The sequence below is a fragment of the Pan troglodytes genome, chromosome 1, assembly GCF_028858775.2.
Source record: "Pan troglodytes isolate AG18354 chromosome 1, NHGRI_mPanTro3-v2.0_pri, whole genome shotgun sequence".
NCBI lineage: Eukaryota > Metazoa > Chordata > Mammalia > Primates > Hominidae > Pan > Pan troglodytes.
The window spans coordinates 112,898,307-112,923,503 of record NC_072398.2 but is presented as its reverse complement, the minus strand read 5'-3'; the positions used below and the strand labels follow the sequence as shown (position 1 = coordinate 112,923,503).

Sequence of the window (25,197 nt, the reverse complement as noted above, 5' to 3'; positions counted from 1 at the left end):
TCCCCACAGGATGGGGCTGTGGACAGCCCCTCTCACTCCAACCAGGGAAGAAGTTTGGGGCATAATGTTGCCATGGCACCAGAGAGAGGCCAGGTCAAGCCCCTGCCTGCCTCCCTGCACCCAAGGCCCAAGGCACGCATCTTGCCCAAGCCAGCAGAGTGGGAGCAGAAGGTGGGGCCAGGCAAAAGCAAAGGGGGGCTGCCAGAACAACAGCATCCCTGTCTTGCAGCAGGTGTTAACACTGAAAGGCTGGGTTTTCCAGAAGGGATTCTCAAGTTCTTTCCATCAAATATCCTAAGATATTTGCTAGCATAGTGGAGAAGCTTTCCAAGGGACAAGGTGTAAATCCAAAGTGAAAGAAGAGACCCTGCCTCCCAGTGAACTCTCACCCCAGGTTCTAGCTCAAGGATGTGTCTCTAGGTCCTTCCTCAACATCCAGAAGTGCCAAATCATTTAGACCATACTTCAAGGTACAGTGGACTGAGGGGTTAGAATCAAACATCTAGTTTGAAATTCTGTTAACCAGACATGAGACCTTGGACAAGCCCCTTCCTCTCTGACCTTCCGTTTTTCACCCAAAAAACCAAGATGACTCCTATCTTGAAAGAATGTGGGGATAACAAGGCTGGGTGGAACACGGACTGTGACATACAATACCTGATAAATGTGTTAGTAGCCTTTCCTTGACCAAAACATGTTTTGTCAAAATGTGATCCAAAACTGAATTTTCTGAGCATACACTTGGTTAAAGCTCAATGCAGTTATTTCAACAGTGTCTAAACTATCTCATTTCGCTACTGCACTGAATACCAATCAAGAACGGTGGGCAGAAGAGCAATTCTTATTTTATTTATAATGAAATACGACCACAAGGTTACATAGTAGTAAATTCACAGTAGTGATTTTTTTTGTTTTTCGGTAACAAATCCGTAAATCACAAACACTACCCAGAAATACTTAAATCACTTTACAATCGCAGGGTCTCTGCTGCAGGACTATTTAAATAAATATGCTAACATTTCTGTGCTACTTTAAGTAACCTATCACTTTTTAAAAATAAAGCCCAATTTTTAAGTTACCTTAAGAAATATCTAGTAAGGCTTCCAGGGTAGTGAAGTTTGAGCAGTAATTTTCTTAGAGCTTGACCTTTGTTTGTTTGTTTCTTGCTGTTTTCAGAGTCCTAAAGCAAGAAAGAGTTTAATGGACTTGCCTGCAGGACAGCAGGCTCCCCAGAAGACAGTGCTGTGCTAAAGCCATTTACTCTAGGGGGAGAAGCCAGTGTCAGTGAGGGAAAGGAATAAAGCAGGGGAGGGAAAAGTCACTGGTTTAGAGCGACCTCCCAAAACACAGGGTTATTAAGTCATCTCTCAAACACAGGGGACTGCAGAAACACAGACACCCTCACACACTCAGCTATATACACATTCACACGTATCTGCTGAGCTACACACCTGCTACAGATAACACAGATGTTAAGATGTCTGACATATAAATGTGCTATCCGTCTGGTAATACACTCAGAGAAATGCTCATATATATGGAAATAAAAACGCACAAACAAATATGCATCCCCACTTAGGGATACTTACACAGCAGGACCCAGATTGGAAGGTAAACCAAGGACTCACTTTTGTTCGTTTCACTGAGTGGCTGGAACACTCACTCAGTACGTAGGTTGGAGTGGCAAGGTAATCAATTTCTGTCAGTCCAATATGCTGGTAGCATCCCACAGAGCTACAGCCCTTAGGTAAATACATGCACTCGAAAGTGATTATGAGGCAAAATGAGAGAGAAATCTACCACCAACTACTGTAGAGAGGGCAGGGGTGAGCACTTTATCCCTATCCAACACACACCTGCACAGCCAGTCTCTCCATTAAAAAAGGAGTCCCAAGCCCCAGGCAATGAACTACAACACAGCAAACACACCAGGTCACCTGCCTCTTACCATTTGCTGTAAAGAACTTGTCTTCTATGTAGATGTCAAAAGGCAAGAACAGAGGCGGGGGAAGGGAGGTGATGATAGTTGGGCAAAAATTTGGTGTCAAGTATTTTCTCTAGGGCTTACTTTATGAATTTTAGCCAAAGTATTACAGATTTGACTTAACATTTTGATAATGCAAAGGATGGACGAACTATATAGCTTTAAAATCCTCTCTGAGAATGCATACAGAACTTTTTAACATTCAGTTCATGGACTATAAAAACTGTCCTATCTTCAAAAGTACATATTTAAGAACAAATTATCTACCAGTTAAAACATCACCAGGGAAGAGAGCAATCTCAGATATAGACTCCTCATTAAGTTCTTTAACACTCAATGCTCTAATTTTAATAACGTAGGATGAAAATTATAAAAAATCTATAAACATATAAGGCAAATGAAATCCTGTCTACTATAATGTGAACATACGTTCCACCAGCCTTATGGCGAAGTTTATCCCCTTTTAAAAAGAATAGCCTACCAGTTCCAAGAATTGAAATAAAAATGCATTGTGTTCAATTGTGGGATGCAGCTTTCTGAAACCTTAAATCTTTTAAACGTCATTTACATTGTTCCCACTGCAACAGTAACTCAAGCTATAAAGAGGTTGCAAGTGCAAAGGCTTTACAAAGATCCTGCATTTTATTTTGTTATTCTTTCAAAAAGAACTCAATACAAAGTCAATATAAAAAAATCAATACTCAATTTAAAACAGAAACAGTAATTTCTGAATGTCTAACATTCTCCTATGCAAAGACTGGGAGAAAGAGGAAGGGGGAGAGAGAAAATAAATTCTTTAATTTAAACCTTTCTTCACCCTGCTGGGAATGCACATGCAAGAGCAAATGAATCCAGCTTAACCCCTTCTGGACTGGTCATTGAAGATAGGGTTGGAAGAACAGTATTTTAGAATGGTGATGAACAGTGTCACTATTAACTATATGTACATACACTTATGGCACTTGGAACTGCACTGTACCCATGACGTAGCAACCTCTGACACAGCCCGTCTCACACTTGCCATCTCTTACCCCATCTCCCAAAATATTTCCTGAGAAAGATATTGTAAGGAACTTCCAGTTTGAAGGGATCTAACGGAAAAACTAAGAACAAAAGCACCATGGTTCCATGGTATGTGTTTTTTATAAACAGAACCACATAGTTGAATAGTACATCTTGGCTCCACGCCACACCTATGGGTTCCCCCTTCCTTCTTCTCCAGCATGTCTTTTCAAGCTGAAGGCTGGTAATTGAAGAATGTTGTTTACTTTTTCAGGTACAGGTGTATTACAAAGATCCAAAGCCAATTTTGATTTTTACAATGACACAAAATACTGTACCACTTGTGGAGTGTATGAAGCAGTAAGGGAGTAACGGGGTGTGCACACATACAAAGAACATTCGACAATGTCATCCTGTACTACAGCAAGATGGCTGATTACCGAAATACTGGAAAAAGCAAGAGTGAACACTTTTAAAAGGTTTGTTGCAGATACAGGAAGGCAAATGGAGGCAAAGGCAGCCCAGTGCAAGAGGTCCGGGTGGGGCTCCTGAAGGAGCTCCCCTGCAGCAGGGCTCCGCCAGGATGGCTCCTCTGCCCACAACCCAGTCAGTGTCTGCTCCCCCAGGGCCAGGGGAAAGCCCACTGAAATCAGCTGTGTTTAGCAGACAGACCACAGATGATTCTTTCTGGACAAGAAGATGGGCTCCCTACTCTCCCTTCCCCAAACTCTGTAGAGTGTCAATTTTCCTTCTCCCCACTTTATCAGCAACTAAGAGCGGGAGCAAAACCAGCCTCTTTCCTGGTCCTAAGTCGCAGAGGCGATGAGTTGCACAGTGACGGTGGTCAGAAAACACAGGGACTGGACAGCAGCAGTTGCCAGCGTGGTTGGCATGGTTTGGTCTCCTTTGGCAGGGCAGCTTGCTCTAAGCTTGGGAAGAACTTACGTCCCCAGGAAATTAAGTGGCTCCAAGTTGCACCTGCCAATCCCAGAGTCACAGTGTTAGTCTCCCCTGGTTGGTGTAGAACAGTGGGGAGGAAAACTGGGCAGTGTGGGGCTCCTGCTGCAGCCTAAAGGCGGCATTCCCACTGCCCTCTCTCCCTATGCTTTACCTGCTGGGCACCCCACACTTCCCTATGGAAACAATGCTGGGACTGACTTGAGGCTTCACACAGAGCCGGAGGGCACACATGGAGAGCCAGGGCTGCCAGCCAGGTGGGGGCAGGATGGCATGGAGGCCAGGTGGGCAGCTGCAGGGCTGGGAAAGGGCTACCTGCTTCAAGCCAGCAGAGGGGTGGGATCAGAAACAGGGCAGGTAGGTTTTCTCTTTGGGAAAAAAACAAAATCAAATCACTTAATAGCTGTAAACGACAGTGTACATTTTTTTGTTGTGATCTTTCTCTGAAGAACCTAAGGCAACAAAGAACAAAGACGAAGGCAGGTATCTCCTGAACTGCCCACGACTTTCATGGGTGATGTGATACTGGACATTAACATACACAAATACATATGTGGACGTGTCGTGACTGGTTTCCTGAAACAGAATAAAGATGTGTCCCCTGGAAGTCTACAAGTGGGCTGACCAGAAGCAACGGGGGACTTGGTACTGGACGAAAGGCAGGAACTAGTTGTAAGGCGAGGCTCCCAAGAAGCACCAGCTCCACTTTGGTTTACAGCTGTAACAGAAGCTCCAAGGAATGGCTTCTTGAGAAGTCCCATCGACAAAAGTCAGATGTCATCAGTCACTCTTTTTCAGGGTGGAGAGCCCCTGCTTCCTTCCAAATAAAGTGCAGATGGTCAAAGGATACTGGTCAATCATCTGCCAGTTTCAGTCAGCAATGAAGAAGCATTTTTTAAAAAGACACCCCTCTGGCATAGATATATATCTCTCTATATATTTTTCTTTTTTTTTAATAAAGCCACAAATATAGAACTTTTAAACTGATGTCTCAGACTGTAAGCGAAGGACAAATTTGTGAGATTTGGGGTCTATGAACTCTTCAGAGAGTATGATGAATGGAATTTTCTTCACATTGACTACGAGGCTGAAGTCCAAGCACTTAAGGACGAACACAATTCCATCCCGTAATCCATTAGTCACAGCCTCGTCACTGACAAGCCTCCACTGTGTAGAGAGCCAGCGGTCCTTGTCATATTGCAGGGTGGGGCCCGCGCTGAGGTACCGTTCTAGGAAGGCCTGGAAGCAGAGGAGAAAGGCCATTAGGGAAGAAACAGCCTGTTTTAAGGGCAGTACTGCCAGGCGGCTATCCACTTTCACATCTATAAAGAACTTTTTCCAAATAAACCAGCTTAGACCAGAGCCCAGCTCATCACACTCAATTCCCATCAGACCCTCACAACTGAGTCATTACTGGGGAGGGAAGACTTCTTGGACTTCGTCACTCCCCTTTACCTACTATCCACCAAGGGCAAGAATAGTGGTACCCACAGAGGGGAGGGAAAATGGGGTGGCTGGTGTCAGTGTCTGGCTGGAAGCCGTCATGGCTGCATCACTCCATTCTTAGGGTATGGTCCTACTTGATGTGTTTCTCCATGTCTTCCTCCTCCTGAACCAAAAGTTTCTCAGGGCCAGGGCTGTGTCGGGCCCAAAGGAGCAGTCAGGAAATACAAGCTGAATATACTTGCATGAACAAGAACGCATGCTCTACCATTTACTGGCAGTGATTCTGCACAAGTCATTTACACTGTCTATTAGTGGACGCAATGACACTACCTAAGTCATAGGGCTGCCGTGAGGATGAAAGTGTTAGCTCTCAAAAAGCACTCACAGCAATGCCCAACATGGTAAGCAAGCAATGGTTATTCCATGTTGGGCTAAGTGTGCACATGGCCAGTCCAGGGGATGCCCAGGCCTGATGCCCCCTTCCCTCTCCTGAGTTCTCTGCTCCAGTGGCACCTGGCTCGATGGAGTTCTGATACATGCGCTGTTCCTCCAGCTAAACACTGTCATTCAGCTCATTCTTCCCTGCCCTTCAAATCTTCTTAAGGCTCTTCTCTTGAACCTCTCAGGCAGATTAACATGTCCTCCTTCAGGCTCCTGTAATCACTGACTCTCGTGTGACCCTTTACTTTCAAAGTGATTGCTGACTTGCGTGTCTGCTCCCCACACTACACTTCACTCTCTTGAAGGGCAGGAAGTATGTTTTGTTTTTTTAATTTGAATTTCCAATGTGCCTAGCACATACTAGGAGTTTGACAGCATGCAAATTAAATCAAATAAATACACTGATTTAGCCATGACGGGAAGGAAGAATGAAATGAGCCAGTAATACAGATAGAAACATACTGGGATATATCAATCAGGTCCCAGACAGAGTCAAGAACAGATTTTGTTTTGTTGAGATAGAGTCTCACTCTGTTGCCCAGGCTGGAGTGCCGTGGCAGAATCTCGGCTCACTGCAAGCTCCGCCTCCCGGGTTCAAGTGATTCTCTTGCCTCAGCCTCTTAAGTAGCTGGGATTACAGGCATGTGTCACCACACCTGGCTAATTTTTGTGGTTTTAGTAGAGATGGGGTTTCACCATGTTGGCCAGGCTGGTCTTGAACTCCTGGCCATTAGTGATCTGCCTGCCTGGCCTCCCAAAGTGTTGAGATTACAGGCGTGAGCCACTGCACCTGGTGAAGAACAGTTTTTAAGTAGTATCCTCTTTTTTTTTTTTTTTCTGAGGCAGAGTTTCACTCTTGTTACCCAGGCTGGAGTGCAATGGCACGATCTCAGCTCACTGCAACCTCCGCCTCCCATTTCAAGCAATTCTCCTGCCGCAGTCTCTGAGTAGCTGGGATTACAGGCATGCGCCACCATGCCTGGCTAATTTTTTTTTTGTATTTTTAGTAGAGACGGAGTTTCACCATGTGGGCCAAGCTGGTCTCGAACTCCTGACCTCAGGTGATTGACCTGCCTCGGCCTCTCAAAGTGCTGGGATTACAGGTGTGAGCCACTGCGCCCGGCCCGGTATCCTCTTTTATTCACACCCTGCTGCTACTGCCAGGTATATATTTTTTTCATCTGTGGAGCATCTATTGTAAGGCAGAAAAGTAAGGCCTTGCATACTCTCACACTTCTAATATAAATACAGCTCTTATGAATCGTAAGAAAAAGAAAATAACTCAACAATTAGAGAAATGAAACTAAAACAATAATTTTATAGAATAAATATTATTGGAAAATTAACATATAAAAATTTTTCTATCACATTATTAACTAAAGAAATATAGGCCAGGCGCAGTGGCTCACGCCTGTAATCCCAGCACTTTGGGAGGCTGAAGCAGGCAGATCACGAGGTCAGGAGATTGAGACCATCCTGGCTAACACGGTGAAACCCCGTCTCTACTAAAAATACAAAAAAATTAGCTGGGCGTGGTGGTGGGCGCCTGTAGTCCCAGTTACTCGGGAGGCTGAAGCAGGAGAATGGTGTGAACCCGGGAGGCAGAGTTTGCAGTGAGCCGAGATCGCGCCACTGCACTCCAGCCTGGGTGACAGAGTGAGACTCCGTCTCAAAGAAAAAAAAAAAAAGAAGAAATATAAATTAGAAGAATTAAAAACTAACTTCCTCCTATTAGATGGGCAATGATTTTAAAAAATAACATCCAATGCTCCCGAGTATGTGGGAAATAAAAAATCTCAGATGTTAGAGGCAAAGCATGCAAAAGTACACCCCCTAGGAGGGACAATTTGGTAGGATCTACAACTCTGACCTGGCTTTTCCTCTACTTGAAACTTTGGCTTCAGAAATACTTGTACAAATACATATGTAAAAAAGTATTCACCACAATGCTGTTTAAACCAGGGGTTGGCAAACTTTTCCATAGATGTAAATATTTTCAGCGTTTCAAGCCATATTCTGTCACAACTACTCAGCTCTGTTGGTGCAAAGTGAAAGCAGCCATAGGTGATACATAAATAACAGGGCATGGCTGTGTGCCAATAAAATCTGATTAACAAATACAACAAGCCCCTGGCTTCCACTAATGAAAACTCTTAATCCAAATGTGCATCAACAGACAATCAGTTGAATAAATCATGGTATTTGGTAGAATAAGACGTAGCTATTACCAGAAATGAGTTATATCTGTAGTTATATCTGTATGAGTAAGATCTGTATGTATTGACTTGGAAAGACAGCCAAGGGATAGCTTTAAGAAAAAAAAGCAAAGTTTTATATATCTATATCTCTCTTATATATAAGAGAAAGATAATATACATTGTATAGAGAGATGTAGTATGTAAATCTCTATCTATGAATGATAATATATAGGCTATCTATCTATCTATGTATATATCTATGTATCTATCTATGTATCTATCTATCTACCCAATGAATGATATATATAGGCCGGGGTGGTGGCCTGTAATACTAGCACTTTGCAAGGCTGAGGCAGGTAGATTGCTTGAGCTGAGGAGTTCTAGACCAGCCTGAGCAACATGGCGAAACCCTGTCTCTACCAAAAAAATACAAAAATACGAAAATTGCCAGGCATGGTGGTGTGTGCCTGTGGTTTACACACACACACACACACACAGAGAGAAAGAGAGAGCAATGACCCAATTTCTGTTTTGTTTTCCCATTTCAGCTTAAAAAACATCTACATATATTTGAAAGAATATATACTAACTCCTTATCAGTAAAAACTGTTTTGGGGCAGGGGCTGAAAACTTCATTTTCCACATGATACTTTTCTTTAATGTTTGGATTTCTATACCAAAAACAGCTATTATTTTTAATTCAGGAAAGTATAAAATTTTTAAATGAAACAAAAAGCAACCAGGAAACTTTCTAAAATCTTGTAAAAAGAAAAACAACTGTTTTGGTTCTACATGGTACAAGCCATCATTTTATACCTGCAGACATATTTTCCTCATTTGCAACCACAGTATTCACATGTTTCTGCATTCTATTTCTTGTAACTTAATATTCTAACAGATTCTTTCATGATTCAACAGGTGATACACCATAATTTATAAGCCACTGTTATGTTTTAAATTATTTCCATTGTGGAGGATTACAGATTGCTTTGCAAAACACCACCTTTGTGTATATTCATTCATGTGTATATATGATTATATGAAATAGTTTTCCTAGGAGAGAGATTAGTGAATCAATACAGAAAACTTTTTGGTTTCTTACTATTTCTACATTGCTTTCCTAAGGGTAGTTATTGGTTGACAATGTAACCAGCAGGATACACATATAGTGCAACATATAAACAGAAGTCCTTATAAAAAACAGCTACCAAATGTTACACGTGTACCACATGCCAAGCTCATCTACTCTCTACCATGCGATTTACATGCCTTGTTGCCATATTCAATGTAATTCTTACACAACAACCCTGTCAGAGAGATATTATTATTATCCTCATTGATACAACAGCAAACAAGTGTAGAGGAACTGAAACAGTTAATTCACATGATGTGCTTAAAACAGTACCTGTCATATGAAGAGGCCAGACTAAATTGCTATTATTACTATTGGTAAAAATAATGCTATGGCTTTGTCAGGCATTTTGGGTGTTACAGAGTCAGTTTTACCGAATGGTCTTTTAGATTACGGTATTTAGCACACTTTCAGGGATATTACAAGATACAGCCATATATCTAATAGAGGGTAGAGTAATTTGTGCACAGTCACAAAACAATTAAGTGGTGGAGCCAGGATTTGAACCCACTTCTCTGTAGAGAAGTCATTTGCTGTATCTTTACTCTAGTTTGCCTCCTTGGCCACAACTCTCTATTAGATACATGGCTGTTTCTTGTAACACTTCTTAAAGTGTCCTAAATATCATAATCTAAAGACCACTCAGTAAAACTAATTCTATAACACCCAAAATGCCTGATGGCATTTTTTTTTTTTGGACGGAGTCTCGCTCTGTCGCCCAGGCTGGAGTGCAGTGGTACGATCTCGGCTCACTGCAAGCTCTGCCTCCTGGGTTCACGCCATTCTATTTTTTACCAATAATAATAACAGCTATTTAGTCCATCCTCATCATATGACAGGTACTGTTTCAAGCACTTCACATGAATTAACTGTTTCAGTTCCTCTACACTTGTTTGCTGTTGTATCAATGAGGATAATAATAATATCTCTCTGACAGGGTTGTTGTGTAAGAATTACATTGAATATGGCAACAAGGCATGTAAATCGCATGGTAGAGAGTAGATGAGCTTGGCATGTGGTACACGTGTAACATTTGGTAGCTGTTTTTTATAAGGACCTGTTTATATGTTGCACTATATGTGTATCCTGCTCTTTCAGTTCCCAAAACATACAAATGAGATAGTTATTAGTATTATCCTAACCAATTAACAGGTTAGGAAACTGAGGCACAGAGCTATTGCCATCTGCCCAAGGTTATGCAACTAGTTGGTGGAGGAGCCAGGTTAGAATGAATCAGTTCAGCTCCAGAGTCCACAATGCACCCCTAATCACTATTCCATCCTGTCTCCAATCACTATTCCATACTGTCCTCCAAGCGAAATTCTCTCCTCTGTTAGAATCCAGAGGCCTTCGAAAGGCACATTTAAAAAAAACAATTGTACTAACATAACATAAAATAAGTGAGAATCACTAATTCTTATTACTTGAGTTTTAGAGATGCCTTTCGATTTTATCACTTCTAGTAACACGCTATAATTCAACTGGCCAAGCTCAGTGACAAGCCAGGATGACGGTGGCAGAGCCCGCCCGGAGCAGCGCACCTTGGGGGTCATGCCGTTGGTGATGCAGAAGGCCAGGTGCTGCAGGATGCTCTCCATGCTGTGGTAGTTCTGCTGCCGGGTGGTGCGCAGGTACTTCTGGAGAGCCCTGGCCATGGAGGGGAAAATGGCCTGGGCGGCCTCCCTAGGGTCCATCACCTCCCCTGGGGCTTTCTGCTGCTCCTCAGCCTGGAGACGCTGAATGTGGATGAAGGCCTCTTCCACTGCAACCACCAGCCTAGAAGGTGATGCAACACTAAGTAATCAGGATGGTGCCTGCCACAGGGTGTGAGAACAGAATGACGCTTGTCTACCCTGCTGCGGCCCAACCTGCCAACATACCCAAGGCCCGATCACGCTGCTTGCATCCTTAGCTGTCCCCCAGAGAGTGGAGAGGGAGGAAGGGAGAAAGAAAAGCAACAGCAAAAATAACATGTGGAACAGGGGCCCCAGGGGTTGGGGGAAAGGAGCCCCAGGACTGGGAGATGAACTCTGTTCTGAATTCTGCCACCAATGAGCTTGGGAAATGCACTAGTCCTTTTTGCATCTCTGCAATGGTTAGATGAAAAGAGTTCTGAGGCCCCTCCGACTGGCTATAAAAGGCTCTGTACAGAGAGAGGTGGCTGGTGGTGCAGAAGCAGCCCTACAAAGAAGCAGAGCTACGTGCCCTCTGGTCCAGCCACCCACACCAGCGCCCCTGGGAAACAGGAAGAGGCACAGCACACATGATGGAATGCACCTCTGTCCCCTTCAGTGAATATGACCTGATGGTGAACACTAGCAAGGGTCCAGGGGTGCAGAACAGACCCACTCAAGTATGGGCTGGGGGCCAGGAGCATCAGCATCACCCAGGAATCTGTTAGAAATGCCATTTCTTGGGCCCAACTCCACACCTACTGGGTAGGGTCTTTGCAGGCAGGGCCCGGAACCTGCAGCCTGTATTTGAACAGCCCTCCCAGTGATATTCATACAGGCTTCAGTTTGAGAAACACTGGAGCAAGGTGCACTCCAAAGGTGTCCCAGCAGGTCATGTTTTTAAACAGAAACCTCATTCTAGTGGTAAGAAAGGAAAGATTGAAAGTCTACAAGAGGCCGGGCATGGTGGCTCATGCCTGTAATCACGGTACTTTGGGAGGCTGAGACAGGCACATCACTTGAGGTCAGGAGTTTCAGACCAGTCTGGCCAACATAGCGAAACCCCGTCTCTACTAAAAATACCAAATATTAGCCGGGCGTGGTGGTGGGCGCCTGTGATCCCAGCTATTTCGGAGGCTGAGGCATGAGAATCTCTGGAACCTGGGAGGCAGAGGTGACAGTGAGCCAAGATCTTGCCACTGCACTCCAGCCTGGGCAACAGAGTGAGATTCTGTCTCTAAATAAATAAATAAATAAATAAATAAATAAAATAAAAATTTAAAAGTCTGTAAGAGGGTACTGGCATCAGGAGGGCAGTATACCTTGCTTTCCGCTTCTTTACTCGCCGTTCATGTTCGGCCTCTTCATAATACAACTCGTTGTGGCTTGAGTCCCTGCGCCGAGCAGCTGCAGCAATCATGGCCCGGGACTGGCCAGTGGCATTGTTACTGGGGCCTTTGGGGAAAGGACAGTGAAAGAATAGTGTTAATACCACGAGGGTGGGAAACAGAGCAGAAAACTAGTACCCAATCTGTCAGTGTTGTCTACCCACCCCCTATGAAACACACACACACAAATCCTAAAGGTCACTTCCCAGGAGGGTGAACTGTGCCCCGGCTCCACATTCACTATGTCCAAAGCAAGGGAGCAGAGGAATCTCCCTAAACCCCAATCTGGTCAGTGGAAATGGAAAAAGAACTCAGAAGGGGATGAAGAACGCTGGCAATTAAAATGTTGGCCAAAAACAACACATAGAGTGTGCTGAAGATGTTACCATCTGTTACATAAAGTTTCAGTTTGGCCATAAGGGCAGCTGGGACATCAAATTTCAGCAAGACAATGAGACAGAATGAGAGGGATGGGGAGACCAAGGACAGACAGACAGACAGACAAAAAAGAAAGTCAAAGGACATGAGACACTGAGTCTACAATGGAAAGCAAGCTATGCTAGAATGTCATGGCAGCCACAACTTTTCTAGGAAATACCAATGCTTGAGGGTGTGCAACGTGACCCATTAATGAATACAGACTCAGAAGTCCTGTCCTGTCCCCTGACCACTGACCACCTTAACTTTTCAGAAACATAGGCAGATTTCAGGCTTTCTTACAGATGATTTACTTGGCTGGTGACTTGGTTTCACTAGTGGGAATCTTTCTTAAGTTTTTAGATCACAGGTGAAATTTATCAATCCTTCAGGCTTCGTGAGGGAGCTCACACCTCATATAGCCAAAAAACGAACAAACGAATAACTGAAAGGATATTGCCAACAAAAACTGACACTGTATATATATCACTTGACTTGTTGACAATATAATCCTCTCCTAGGGTTTGCAAAGTTCTTGCCCTCACCCAACATACCCAGGAAGAAATGACACCGCATCCTGTTTCTTGCACTTAACCATCTGATACCCTGAAACATAGCTTGGACTTACCCAGCCTGGCCTCCAGCCTCCTGCCACCCACTCAACTCCGGCTCCTAGCCACGAGTAAGAAGTGCCCGTAGGTATCTCACCAGATGCCTAAACTACTGAGATTTCTAGTCTTAATGATTTAGGTAGCTTTCTGAGTTTGTGGGTAATGTGCACAAATTTTGAAAAGCAACCCTTTCCTAATAGCTTCCAATATAAGGTGATCCTGGCAGAAGGCAGGAAACACACACCGCTGCTGTTTTCAATCATAAAATCCCAAAATGAACAGGCTTCCAACACAGGTAGATGGTAAATCAACATTCCTCTAAAAATGTGTCTGCCTACATAAAAAAGAGAAATTGTTCTGAAACAAGAATGTACCATAAAGGTAGGCCCAGAGAAGAAGTCGAACCAAACGTACCATGAAGCTTAAATAGTCACCCAACTGTGCCCCTGTGAGCACCACGGACACCCTTTCAAGGCACATACCATCTACATTGTAGACTTTCAGCCCGGCCATATGCTTGGCTGCTCGGAATTTGGAGGCTGTTAGGAGGTTTGGGTTATAGATGGTGAAATCTTTGTAGTAATTTTCTAGGACCACCAATGCTGCTCGCTGGATACTGAGAAAAAAAGAACAAAATTAATGCAAAGCTTTTTCACTGAATAAGCAGGTCCTAAATGAAAAATCCTCTTTTGGAGTCAGGTAAAGGAACACAGCATCAAAGATAATCTCATACAGAAGTCCACTGGGTTCCACCACACTTCTGGTCTCCAGGATGAGAACTTAAAGCTGAAACTAAGCCCCATGGCCAAGTGGCTTCTGTGCCCTCTCCTGGACCTGTGATTAGCCACATCCCATCTAGCCCTTTGTTGAAAGAGGAAGAAGTTGTAACTCATAACTTACATTTAGCTTTAGGCACACAAGAACTTTTTCTATTTTTCCTCGGTTTACAAAAGAAGAAACTGAGGATGCCCCCAAAAGGGCAAGAGACTTACTAATGGTTGCAGAGCTAATGAGTGAAAGAACAAAGTATAGATTCAGGTTTCTCAGGTCCTCATTCAGGGTTTTGTCCCCTAGGCCTTGGTATCCCTGGGTATAAGGAATCCTGGAACTTAGGTTTTATACAGACCAGAACAACTGCAGCCATCCAGAGCAGAGCGTACTTAAGAGGGCCTTGGCCATGCGCGGTGGCTCACGCCTGTAATCCCAGCACTTTGGGAGGCTGAGGTGGGCAGATCACCTGAGGTCAGGAGTTTGAGACCAGCCTAACCAATATGATGAAACCCCGTCTCTACTAAAAATACAAAAATTACCGGGGTGTAGTGGCATGCACCTGTAATCCCAGCTACTCGGGAGGCTGAAACGGGAGAATCACTTGAACCCAGGAGGCGGAGGTTGCAGTGAGCCGAGATTGCACCACTGCACTCCAGCCTGGGCAACAAGAGTGAAACTCAGTCTCAAAAAAACAACAACAACAACAACAAAAAAGAGAGCCTCCGCTGAGACCACTTGATCTTTCTGGGTCCCCCTGCCCCTTGGAGTGCTATCTCTGGCCTTTGGCAGAGGGGTATGAAGGTGACTATCTATGTTCCGATATTCTAGGTCTCCAACCTATCCCCTGCTTGGTCCTCAGAGAGCAGCAGGGGAACAAAGAACAGGTACCATCAACAAGTGGGAGAGAGGATGTGGGAGGGTACTTATAATTGGAAATGAGTATAGACAGCAAAAGAATATGCCCTTGGTCTATGGTGCAGGACACTTGCCACTTTGAAGAACACCTTGCAATGATACAGCAAGGGTTTGCACATACCTGATTCTCATTTAACCCTCACAATCATTCGAGGTAAGAAAACTGAGGCTCAAAAATCTATGACCTGCACAACAGTATGCATTTAATAAACAGGAGACCTGGAACTCTGATATGATTTACAAACCTCCAAGTTGGGCTTCCCGGTAACATGCGGACTCTGTGTAACAGCGTACGTGCTGACATCTCCAACCACCACCATGTTAAATACCACAGATATATTTTTATCTTGCCCTTTGGATTTTCCTTTCTAGTACTCTGCTAAGCAGATCGGCTTACAAGGATTATTTGCAGTAGCCGGAGCACCGGGATGGGGCTCCCTTTGATTCCTGGATGACCACACTGTGTTCCAACACTCTCCAGGTGGCTCAGGGATCTTCACTTCACACCAAGACAAGGGAGCTCCCAAACTATCCACTGGAAATTCTGTCTACCCACCCATTTGGCTCCCCTTGGAGCTCTGCTTCAAGACTTGAACAGAGTTGAATCTGGAAGTCAGTCAGCTAACCTGCTTAAGAGCAGAATCATGGTAAAACTTTCTGAGTTATATCCCCAACAGTGCCTGCATTCAGTTGGTACCTAATATCGTCCTAGATAATGTACAGTCATGTGAGGCTGGGGAACACTATCAGGGGAAATCTGGTGAGACCAACTTTGCATAATGGAAGTAAACCTAAGACCCCTAACAGCAAATCTGCATTTTGAAAATTCTGACCATTCAGTTACTCAGTTGCTCACTCGTCATTCCATATTTGAGTGCCTGTGTCTGCTAAGCCCTGGGAATATCAAGATAGACCTTAGCTGGTACATGGAGCATGAACCCCATGACAGTGAGTATGTTCTCATGCTGGAACACGTGGGGCTGAGTAACCACGGAGAAGAGCTTCTGGCTGCCTGGGACAGGGTGCAGCCTTCCTGAGGAGGCGGCCTTCCGTGGAGGTTCGTGTATCACGAGAGCTCTTCCTGCAGAAGTCTAGTCTGCTTGCCCTGAAGGTCTCACCTGGCAATCTCCAAGTCAATGTGGCTCCAACTCCGTCCTTGCCCCCTGTCCATGGCATTCTCCAGAGAGGGGCAAGTGTTTCTTTATTCCTACCCCATCCAGAGATTCATTGCAACCCTCTCCCTGATCTCTCTCTCTCTCACACACACACACACACACACACACACACACACACACACACTCCCTGGTGTGCCTAGCTCAGCTCCCACCCCTGTGCATGCCTTTTCCGGAGTGCCTGGGCTTTCTGAGGCAAGCAGTCCCTCCACATGGCTGTAAGACTCAGTTTATACACACAGACCCACTGGGGTTCAAACTCACTTCATCCCCCCTCCTCCACTGATAAAGAAACATCTCTAGGCCCCTGGATTCCAACAGAAAAGCATTACCCTGATCTAAATTTAAAAATTAAAAGGCAATCATCAGAAGTTCTCAGAACCATTTTCAACTCAAAACTGTCTTGTGGTTGCTGGGCTTTGCTTTTCTGTTCAGCAAGGCTGCAAGGAGGTGTCAAGGGAATCCCATTAATTCAGCTGGGGCCTGTGAGGGGATGGGTGGGTTGGAGCCTCCTGGCTGTGTCTCTCACCCTCCACCCTGTGAGTGTGATGCACTACCCAGAGCAGTGGCTTCTGTCTCCAGCAGGGCTCCCGGCCCACCGCCTTCCAGCATGGGGCCTCAGCAGATGCTCTCCAAATGGGCCAGCTCTCCAAATAAGCCAAGTCCACAGCCCACCTGACAGCCCCTCAGAGCAAAGTCCTGGCGTCCCAGGAAGTGCCCAGGGTGGGGGCGGGTACTGTGGGATGCCAGCCCTGGGTGTCACAGGCATGGCTCTCACAGTCCTCCCAAAGAGTGAGAGTCTTTGCTCAAAAATACCAAACAAGGGGAAAGTGCAGGCGTCCTGCACTCCCTCTGGCTCTGCCCTCTCAGAGAAGCAACAGGATGACTCACAGCCTGCCGTGGGCCTGGCCAGCCCCACAGGCTGAGAAGCCAATGCTGGAGCTGAAGAGATCTCAGGGTGAAGTTGATAAACGCCTCCAAGAGTGTGCATGCTCTCACCTACAGAGGATGGTCTGTTTGATGCCCAGCATACCTGGCAGTATTAGGGAATGAGAATTTCCAAGTAACTAAATAAACACAAAACTCAAGTGCACACCTTAAATAAAATGGTTGTGACATTTTGGGATAAAATCCAATATGCCTTTCTTCTTTTTTTTTTTTTTTTGAGACAGTCTCCCGCTGTCACCCAGGCTGGAGTGCAGTGGCGCAATCTCGGCTCACTGTAACCTCCACCTCCAGGTTCAAGGGATTCTCCTGCCTCAGGCTCCCAAATAGCTGGGACTACAGCACATGCCACCACGCCCAGCTAAATTTTGTATTTTTAGTAAGGACGGGGTCTCACCATGTTGCCCAGGCTGGTCTTGAACTCCTGAGCTCAAGTGATCCGCCCACCTTGGCCTCCCAAAGTTCTGGAACTACAGGTGTGAGCCACTGTGCTTGGCCTTTCTTCATCGTTTTGAAGAGAGTAAGCTATGTGATATATGATTTAAGTCTTCTTGATTACTCCAGATGATGATTACGCATCTTAACAGTGAGCTGTGCCACGTACATAAGGCAGTGAAGACACTGGGTTCCATCAGGAGGCAGAGGCCATCTATCCCCACTCTGTCCCAAGCTGCAGCAAGTGTGAATAGGTGAGGCTGTTTTGTTTACATTTTTTCTACATTCTCCCTCACTACTGCTATCAGTCATTCCTAATTACTATGCCATGGCCTCAGTCATAGCCCCAGGAGGCCAGGATGCAGGGAGCAGCCATTCCCTCCGCCACTGTCCGTGCCCAGCATTCCTCTTGCCTTGATTCCTCTCCACCCTCCAAATATGGAAGGAACCACAAAGCCAACACAGGACTGGCTTCTTTCAGGAAGGCTTTTCGAATCCTCCAGTCCCCGCTGATCTGTCCCTAAACTTGCAGCATCAACAGTGATGACACATGACTTGTGATATCTTCGAGGGAGTCAAGGAAGCTGGTCTTGCCCCTTCAACAAGCTTGCCCATGCAAATCCCTGACACACAGGGGACATGTCCTTTGGTTCCTCCATGGGTATATAATACTTGCAGGCTTAACTTCTCTGTTCATGCAATCTTAGAATTCCCACAGGCCTAAGATCAGTCTTGAATATGTATTTCATAAAATCATGGAATTTCAGAGGCAAAAAGGGCCCCAGAGACGAACAAAAGCAAATCCTTCTACAAACCCCAATCTCTAGACCAGACAATCTTGGGGAAATGTGGGAGGCAAGAAAAATCAAGTTGGTTAGAAACCTGCCCCCTCTGTTATCACCATTACATTCAGAGAGAAAAGGCAGTAGCCTGACTGAACAGGACCCCTGTATTACCATCAGGGGGAGCCTGAAGTATAGACTGTGGACTCAGCCCCCTCAGAAACCTATGACAAGGAGCATTTTCCCAAGATAGAGGACTCTGTGCTCAACTGGTGCCACATGCCAACATACCTGCCTAGTCACAACCCAGGGAAAGAAATACTCTCTCCCAGACCACATAGATTTGTGGAAAACAGCACATGAAGGTACGCCTAGTTGTGACAGAAATTCGCTTGAGACCTATGCATAAAAACCTCCTCAATAGGCTTCAGTCTAGGCTGGTCCAAACTTGAACTCCTGGGAAGGACGGGCCAGCAATGGGTCTACACAAAGGTCTAAGGGAATCTGATGGCTGCATTTTAATTTAAAACCCACTGCTGACCACATTGCCTACTGGCCTATTTTCTTTGCAGGACAAAGAGGGTGGAATGAGAAATGCTGTGTTCTTTTGTGTCTAATCAACCACGAAAGCACTTCCAGTGTTGTTGACAACTGTTACATGACTGCCATGGCAACAGAGAAGAGGGGCTTGCCCTTGGGCTACATTTCTTAAACAGACCTGGAAAGAAGCACCTCAAAACATAGTTCAAATGTTAATGCACAAAAATCTGAAAGACATATTTTTTAAAGATAAATTCTGAAGAAAAAAATACAAACCAAATTAATGCCCTGCATATCTAGACCATCCACTGCCTCCCCATGCTCTGTGCATGTCTGAGTCTGCACAGAGGCTGTGGGAGGAGGCACGCACAGTGCAACTGGTGCAGACTCTGGCCCCAGACAACATGACTCCAGGCTCTCTCACTCATTCATTCACCTTGAACAAATCAGTCACTTCTCCAAACCTCATACTCTTCATCTGCAGGATGGGAAGAGCAGCACAGAAAACCCTGATTACCATGATAAGTGGGCTCCAAAATACTCAGTGGCATAAAACGTCTTACTGAAAGGCTAATGAATTGACTGGGGCAGGCCTGGTACAGGCAGCTACTGGGAACCTCCAGCAGCAGCCTGCGAGATCCAAGTATACCAGGTGCTGGCTGAGGTCTGCATCGCCCTAAGGCAGGTTAAGTCTCATGAGCTTAAATATCCACTGGGACGATTCCAAGTTCTATGACATTCTGAGACTTCAAAGCTAGTTGGCATTTATACCAGGAAAAATACTGGAGACTTGGGAGTTCACCCACCACTTTCCTGCTTCCTAAAGAGGAGTAGCCTGCCTGGTTTAGGTCTGTGCTGAAGATGAAATAACACATTTTAAAGTGGTTATTCAAAGTAAATAATTCATAAACGATAGCCACCACGAGCTTATATGGCCATATATGTTGAAGCGGCCAACTTGATCCCATGTGCGCCTGTACCAACCTCCTCCAGAGGCCCACCATGAGGGTACTGCCATGGGAAATGAGCCAAGATGGGTCCACTCTGCACAGTTTTCCTTAGGGACTGGGGCCACAAAGTTATGCTACTCTTTGTTTTTATGCAGTACTTCCTGCCAACTCTCAGCCTCCTGAAAATCAAACCTACCTATAGGGAGGCATCCATTGTAGGAGTACTAGATTCCAGAAGGTCTAGATTCCTGCTACCTACCCTGTAATCCTGTATAAGTCATTTCCCCTTTCTTGGCCTTTTTCTTGGCTTTTGATAAAGAGATAACACCAACTACTGCATGTGGTTGTTGAGAAGAGCAAATGAAATAATGACAGTGAAGGCATTTATAAACTATAATGCATTGTACAAACACAAAAAATTATCACATTACTAATAATAAGCATGAACATTTTGCAGCGGGGATGGGGTTGGTTGGTGGCTAGAATATACACACAGCTCCTAGGCACAAAAGCATGACCCCATTTCCATTTATACTGAACCTCAAAATTTTAGAAATGGAAGGAATCTTAGTGTTCACCCAAGCAGAGATTCAAGAATCAGAGAAATCAAGAGTCCATCAGTCCAATCTCCCAATCCATATACCAATTGTTTTTTTTAATTATTTTATTTATTTAGAGATGGAGTCTCGCTCTGTCGCCCAAGCTGGAGTGCAGTGGCGTATCTCAGCTCACTGCAACCTCTGTCTCCCAGGTCCGAGCAATTCTCCTGCCTCAAATCCCAAGTAGCTGGGATTACAGGCGCACGCCACCATGCCTGGCTGATTTTTAGTGGAGATGGGGTTTTGCCATGTTGGCCAGGCTGGTCTTGCACTCCTGACCTCAGATGATCCACCTGCCTCGGCCTCCCAAAGTGCTGGGATTACAGGTGTGAGTCACCAAACCTGGCCAATTTTTATTTTTATTTTTGAGACAGTCTCCTTTGTCGTCCAGGATGGAGTACAGCGGTGCAATCTCAGCTAACTGCAACCTCTGCTTCCCAGGTTCAAGCAATTCTCATGCCTCGGCCTCCGGAGTAGCTGGGACTACAGGCACATGCCACCACGCCTGGCTAATTTTTTGTATTTTAGTAGAGACGGGGTTTCACCATGTTGCTCAGGCTGGCTCAAACTTCTGGCCTTAAGGGATCCATCCATTTCAGCCTACCAAAGTGCTAGGATTACAGGCGTGAGCCATTGCGCCTGGCATCCATATAACAACTCTTTTTACAAGCTCCCAAATGACATCCAGCCTTTGCTTGAAAAGAAAGGTCACTTTCACACTGAAATGACCTTTCAGTTCTACCACTGGTTCACCCAATGCTTTGTTCTGAACCCAAGTCCCCCTTTCTGGTGAAAGCCTTTTAGATACTTGAAGGAAACAATCGTGACCATAAACCACCTCCATTTTAACTCCCTTATTTTATAGCTAAAGGAACCAAAGCCTAAAAAAATGTGTGCACACATGCACACATACACACAGACGTACACATGGTCCCTTCTACTTCCCATTCATTCACCCTACCTTGAACTTGATTGTGGATTCTGCAATCAAACTTGGATTCTTACATGTTATTAAAATCCGAAATTAACATTGAGCTTTAGAGCTCATCCAGGCTGATGCCCTCACACTTTATGGCCTGCAACTTCTCCCTGAGCAGGGAGAAGGGATGAAGACATCCCCCATGGACAAGTCCTTTTCAAGTTTTAGCCACATCTTTTCAAATATGAATTTGATCCCTTCAGCTAGGTCAATAAAAACAGCTTTCTTCACACGTGGAAAATGTCAAAGTACTTCTTGTATGCTAATTCCCCAAATACATGTCACGCCATTCTTCTTATTACCTAGGTACATGCTGACAGAAAAAGTACTAAAAAGTGTTCTCATCATAGAGTAAAATCTGCAAAGATCTCCTTTTAGAGCATGCAGTCACTATCCTGAAAGCCAGCTAAGGATGCTACATTCAGAAAAATCTTAATAACTAGCCTCTCCAACTCCATCAAAAGCAGTTATAAATTATGAGCACCTGCTAAGTCCCTAGTACTGAGACCCGGATGTAAATGAAACCTTCAAGGGGCTTATGCTCCAATTAGTGGTGAGTACCACTCAAACAATAAGTACAGTCAAGTGATCCAGAGACCATGACAGAACATGTACACCAGGAGAAGAGGGACGGTGTTTCCGCCAGGAATCCACAGTGGGGGCAAAGCTGGGCTGTTAAGTCTTACAAGATGAATGATGGTCACACCAGGGACAACAGGCTGTAAAGCAAATTCCAGGCAGAGAAAGCAGTGTGAGCAGAAACAGGCTGGTGTTAATCCTCCCAAACATCCACAATAGAGCAACAGGGTCAGTGTTCAGTCACAGGACAGCACAACTTGGAGAAACCCGTAGTGGCAAACAGTGTCTCCCAAAATTTGCATCTACCCAGAACTTCAGAATGTGACCTTATTTGGACACAGGGTCTTTGCAGATGTTATGTTTAGTTAAGGTAGAGTCATTCTGGTATCCGTATAAGAAAAGAGGTGGCCAGGCCTCTTTGGCTCATGCCTGTAATCCCAGCACTTTGGGAGGCCGACACAGGCAGATCATTTGAGGTCAGGAGTTCAAGACCAGCCTGACCAACAAAGTGAAACCCCATCTCTACTAAAAATACAAAAAGCAGCTGGGTGTGGTGGCATGCATCTGTAATCCCAGCTACTAGGAAGGCTGAGGCAGGAGAATTGCTTGAACCTGGGAGACAGAGGTTGCAGAGAGCTGAGATCGCACCAAGGCACTCCAGTCTGGGCAAAAGAGTAAGACTCTGTCTCAAAAAAAAAAAAAAGAGGACATACAGAGACCCACAGAGAGGAGGCCATGTAATGATGGGGGCAGAAACTGGAGTGACACAGCCATAAAGGAACACGAAGCGTTGCCAGCAGCCACCAGAAACTAGGAAGAGGCAAGGAAGGATTCTTCCCTAGAGGCTTTGCGGGGAGCACAGCGGTGCCAACACCTAGATTTTGTACTTTCTGAGAAGGAGAACTTTTAAGCCATCCAGTTTGTGCTATACTCTATTACTTCAGCCTTAGGAAACTAAGGGGAAGCTACTTAGGAAACTACTCGAACTTAGGGAAGGAAGGGTGGAGGCAGGTAAGCAGCAAAGCTGGTCAATGGTAATGGAGGCTGCAGATGAATGCAAACGTGAGAGAACGGGAGGAAGGAGGGTCAGTGGACAGGGACAACCAAAGGAGGCCAGTACTGACGGCTGCCCAGGCACTAAGGCCACTCATTACCTACTTTTTAAGGTGTGCCTGCTCTGGTGGCTGCATTTTAGGGCCCAAACCTAGGTCTTTGAGATAACTCTAAAATGCAGAATCCCCAATACAAGTTGATTCAGCTTTCTGTGAAAACCTGCAGCTAGGGTGCAATAGCTGATGCTTTCAGTTTTACCCACCTGCTGCTTCCCAGAAGAGTCCGTAAGAGCTAAATCTACCTGGACGTGTGGGCTTCACTGCTCCCCACACTTGGAGATAAATGACTTCAGTCTTGACAGTCAGGACCATTTGTGGCAATATTTGTGTGAGTCCCAGAGAAGAGAATATAATTAGCCCCTGGACGCAGAACGCCACCGCCTTCACTGACAACCAGGCACATGAGTGTTTATATCTCCTGGCCCTTCTGCCTTTTAATTAAAATATTTGTCTCACAGCTGCATTTGGGAAGTTAGCTTACACAAGTCCCATAGATAACAGGCAATGATCACCTTGGAACTTGAGAAGGACAAAGAGGGACAAAAACTGGAATTAGCTCATGTTTACTGACAGGTCTGGTTTAAACTGCACAACAAAGGCCTGGACTTGGTTGGACTTTCGAGATAGAGGCGGAGATCCACAGGTTTCTGCTTGAGGTCTTGAGACACAGGAGACTGACCATCCCGCAAAGGGAAACAGATCAGAGGCTCTGTGTGGCTGCTGAGGCCCACGGGAAGGCTCTTCCTCGGGCCACCTGGATTCACTCGTGCCTCGGGCCTGCTGGTGCCTCAGCTACACAAAAGCTTCGGCAGCCAAATTCTTTGAACCAATATCGGAAGGCTGGAAAGCGTACCTGGCTTTTGGTTTGAAATTCAAGCTGTGGACAAGCCCTGCAGGGTATCCCCACTGAAAGATGAACAAGCAGATCGGCAGCCTGGGATATCTAATCCCAGAGCGCCAAGGAAGTGGAATCAGCAGGACTTGGGAATCACCGAATGATCTCCAAAGTGCAGTGTGTGGGACACCCAGAGCACTTCTCCATGAGTCCCTAATAATACAAATAAAACTATACCCAGAGCATGCCCGGAGGACACCATTCTCTATCAACACTGGGAGGAGTTTGTGAGAACCAGAAGTAGCTAATAGCTCATGCAATTACCTGGATCTTCTGGTCTCAGCAACTAAGCAATACAAGGTTGTCAACATATGCACCCCTCCTGGGCTTAACACCACGACCCAGTGGCAGTTCTGAGTGCAGAGACACACTGCTGGTCTCCTCCTGAGGAGCTGAGCCAGTTATGGATGAAGCCCTCTGGCTGCCTTCCCCACAGCACAGCGATGCTGGCAGACCTCCCCTACTGGGGCACCTAGGAGACACGCTTCCCTACAAGTGAGGGGCTTGGCTCTGCCACCGTCTGCCTGGGGAGCATGCAGCCCTGCTTGTAGGCCGCGGCACAAACCTCGCCATGCTGCCATTTCCTTGCACAGTCCAACCTGCACTGCGCCTCCCCTGCCTGGGATGGGAACTCTGCTCTCTCCACGTCTTAAATTACAGTGATGAATCACACCAAGATAAACAGCAGAGGCATGGGGATCAAAGACAGCAGCCTGCTTAGGGTGCTCTAAGAAAAAGATTTAGATATGGACTCGAAACACCTCCACTCCACCCAGGATGCTGGACTGCCTCGCCTTCCTCGTGAGTAAGCAGGAAGGAGCGCACCATGAAAAGTCTGGAGTCTGAGGCTCCCGGCCTGCCCAAGTGGATCCCGGCTCCCCGAAACCTGGGCTGGAGCAGAGTTGAGTGGCGGCTTTGCAGCCAGGGAAAGGAGGCTGCAGGCTGTTCACCCACCTGAGTGCTTGCGCCCCTCCACTTTCACACCGTGTCAAGTCACACCCAGCCACTTGCGGTGAGTGTGGAGAATACGGGACCTGGCCTGCAGCAAGAATCCTCCAGGGAAACCAACAGCACAGCATTCAGGGAGTGTGACCCATCTCCCAGGGGCCAGGGGCCCTCAGGAGACCATGAAAACCAGCTTCACCTTTGCCAGCTCCTTTTCCTGTGAGTCCTCTGGGCTCTGGGCGCAAGGCTGTGGGCAGACGCCATGCGAGGGAAGCCATCTCAGCTGTAGCCGCTGGCAGGAGGCAGCTGAATAAACAAAGGGCTTCAGT

The 25,197-nt window shown here is 45.7% G+C and overlaps 1 protein-coding gene across 2 annotated transcripts in view; it reads right to left on the bottom strand.

Annotated features, from left to right (window-relative positions):
- Positions 1 to 834: 834 nt before the first annotated feature.
- Positions 835 to 25,197, bottom strand: part of VANGL1 (VANGL planar cell polarity protein 1) — a 53,521-nt gene continuing 29,158 nt past the window's right edge. For both annotated transcript variants that reach the window (XM_016925042.4, XM_016925047.4), the window contains exons 5-8: positions 13,732 to 13,865; positions 12,156 to 12,288; positions 10,702 to 10,936; positions 835 to 5,182 (exon numbers count right to left, since the gene is read on the bottom strand). In XM_016925042.4, coding sequence (XP_016780531.1) covers positions 4,922 to 5,182; positions 10,702 to 10,936; positions 12,156 to 12,288; positions 13,732 to 13,865 — 763 coding nt within the window. In that variant the 3' untranslated portion in view covers positions 835 to 4,921. The remainder of the gene's footprint in view (positions 5,183 to 10,701; positions 10,937 to 12,155; positions 12,289 to 13,731; positions 13,866 to 25,197) is intronic.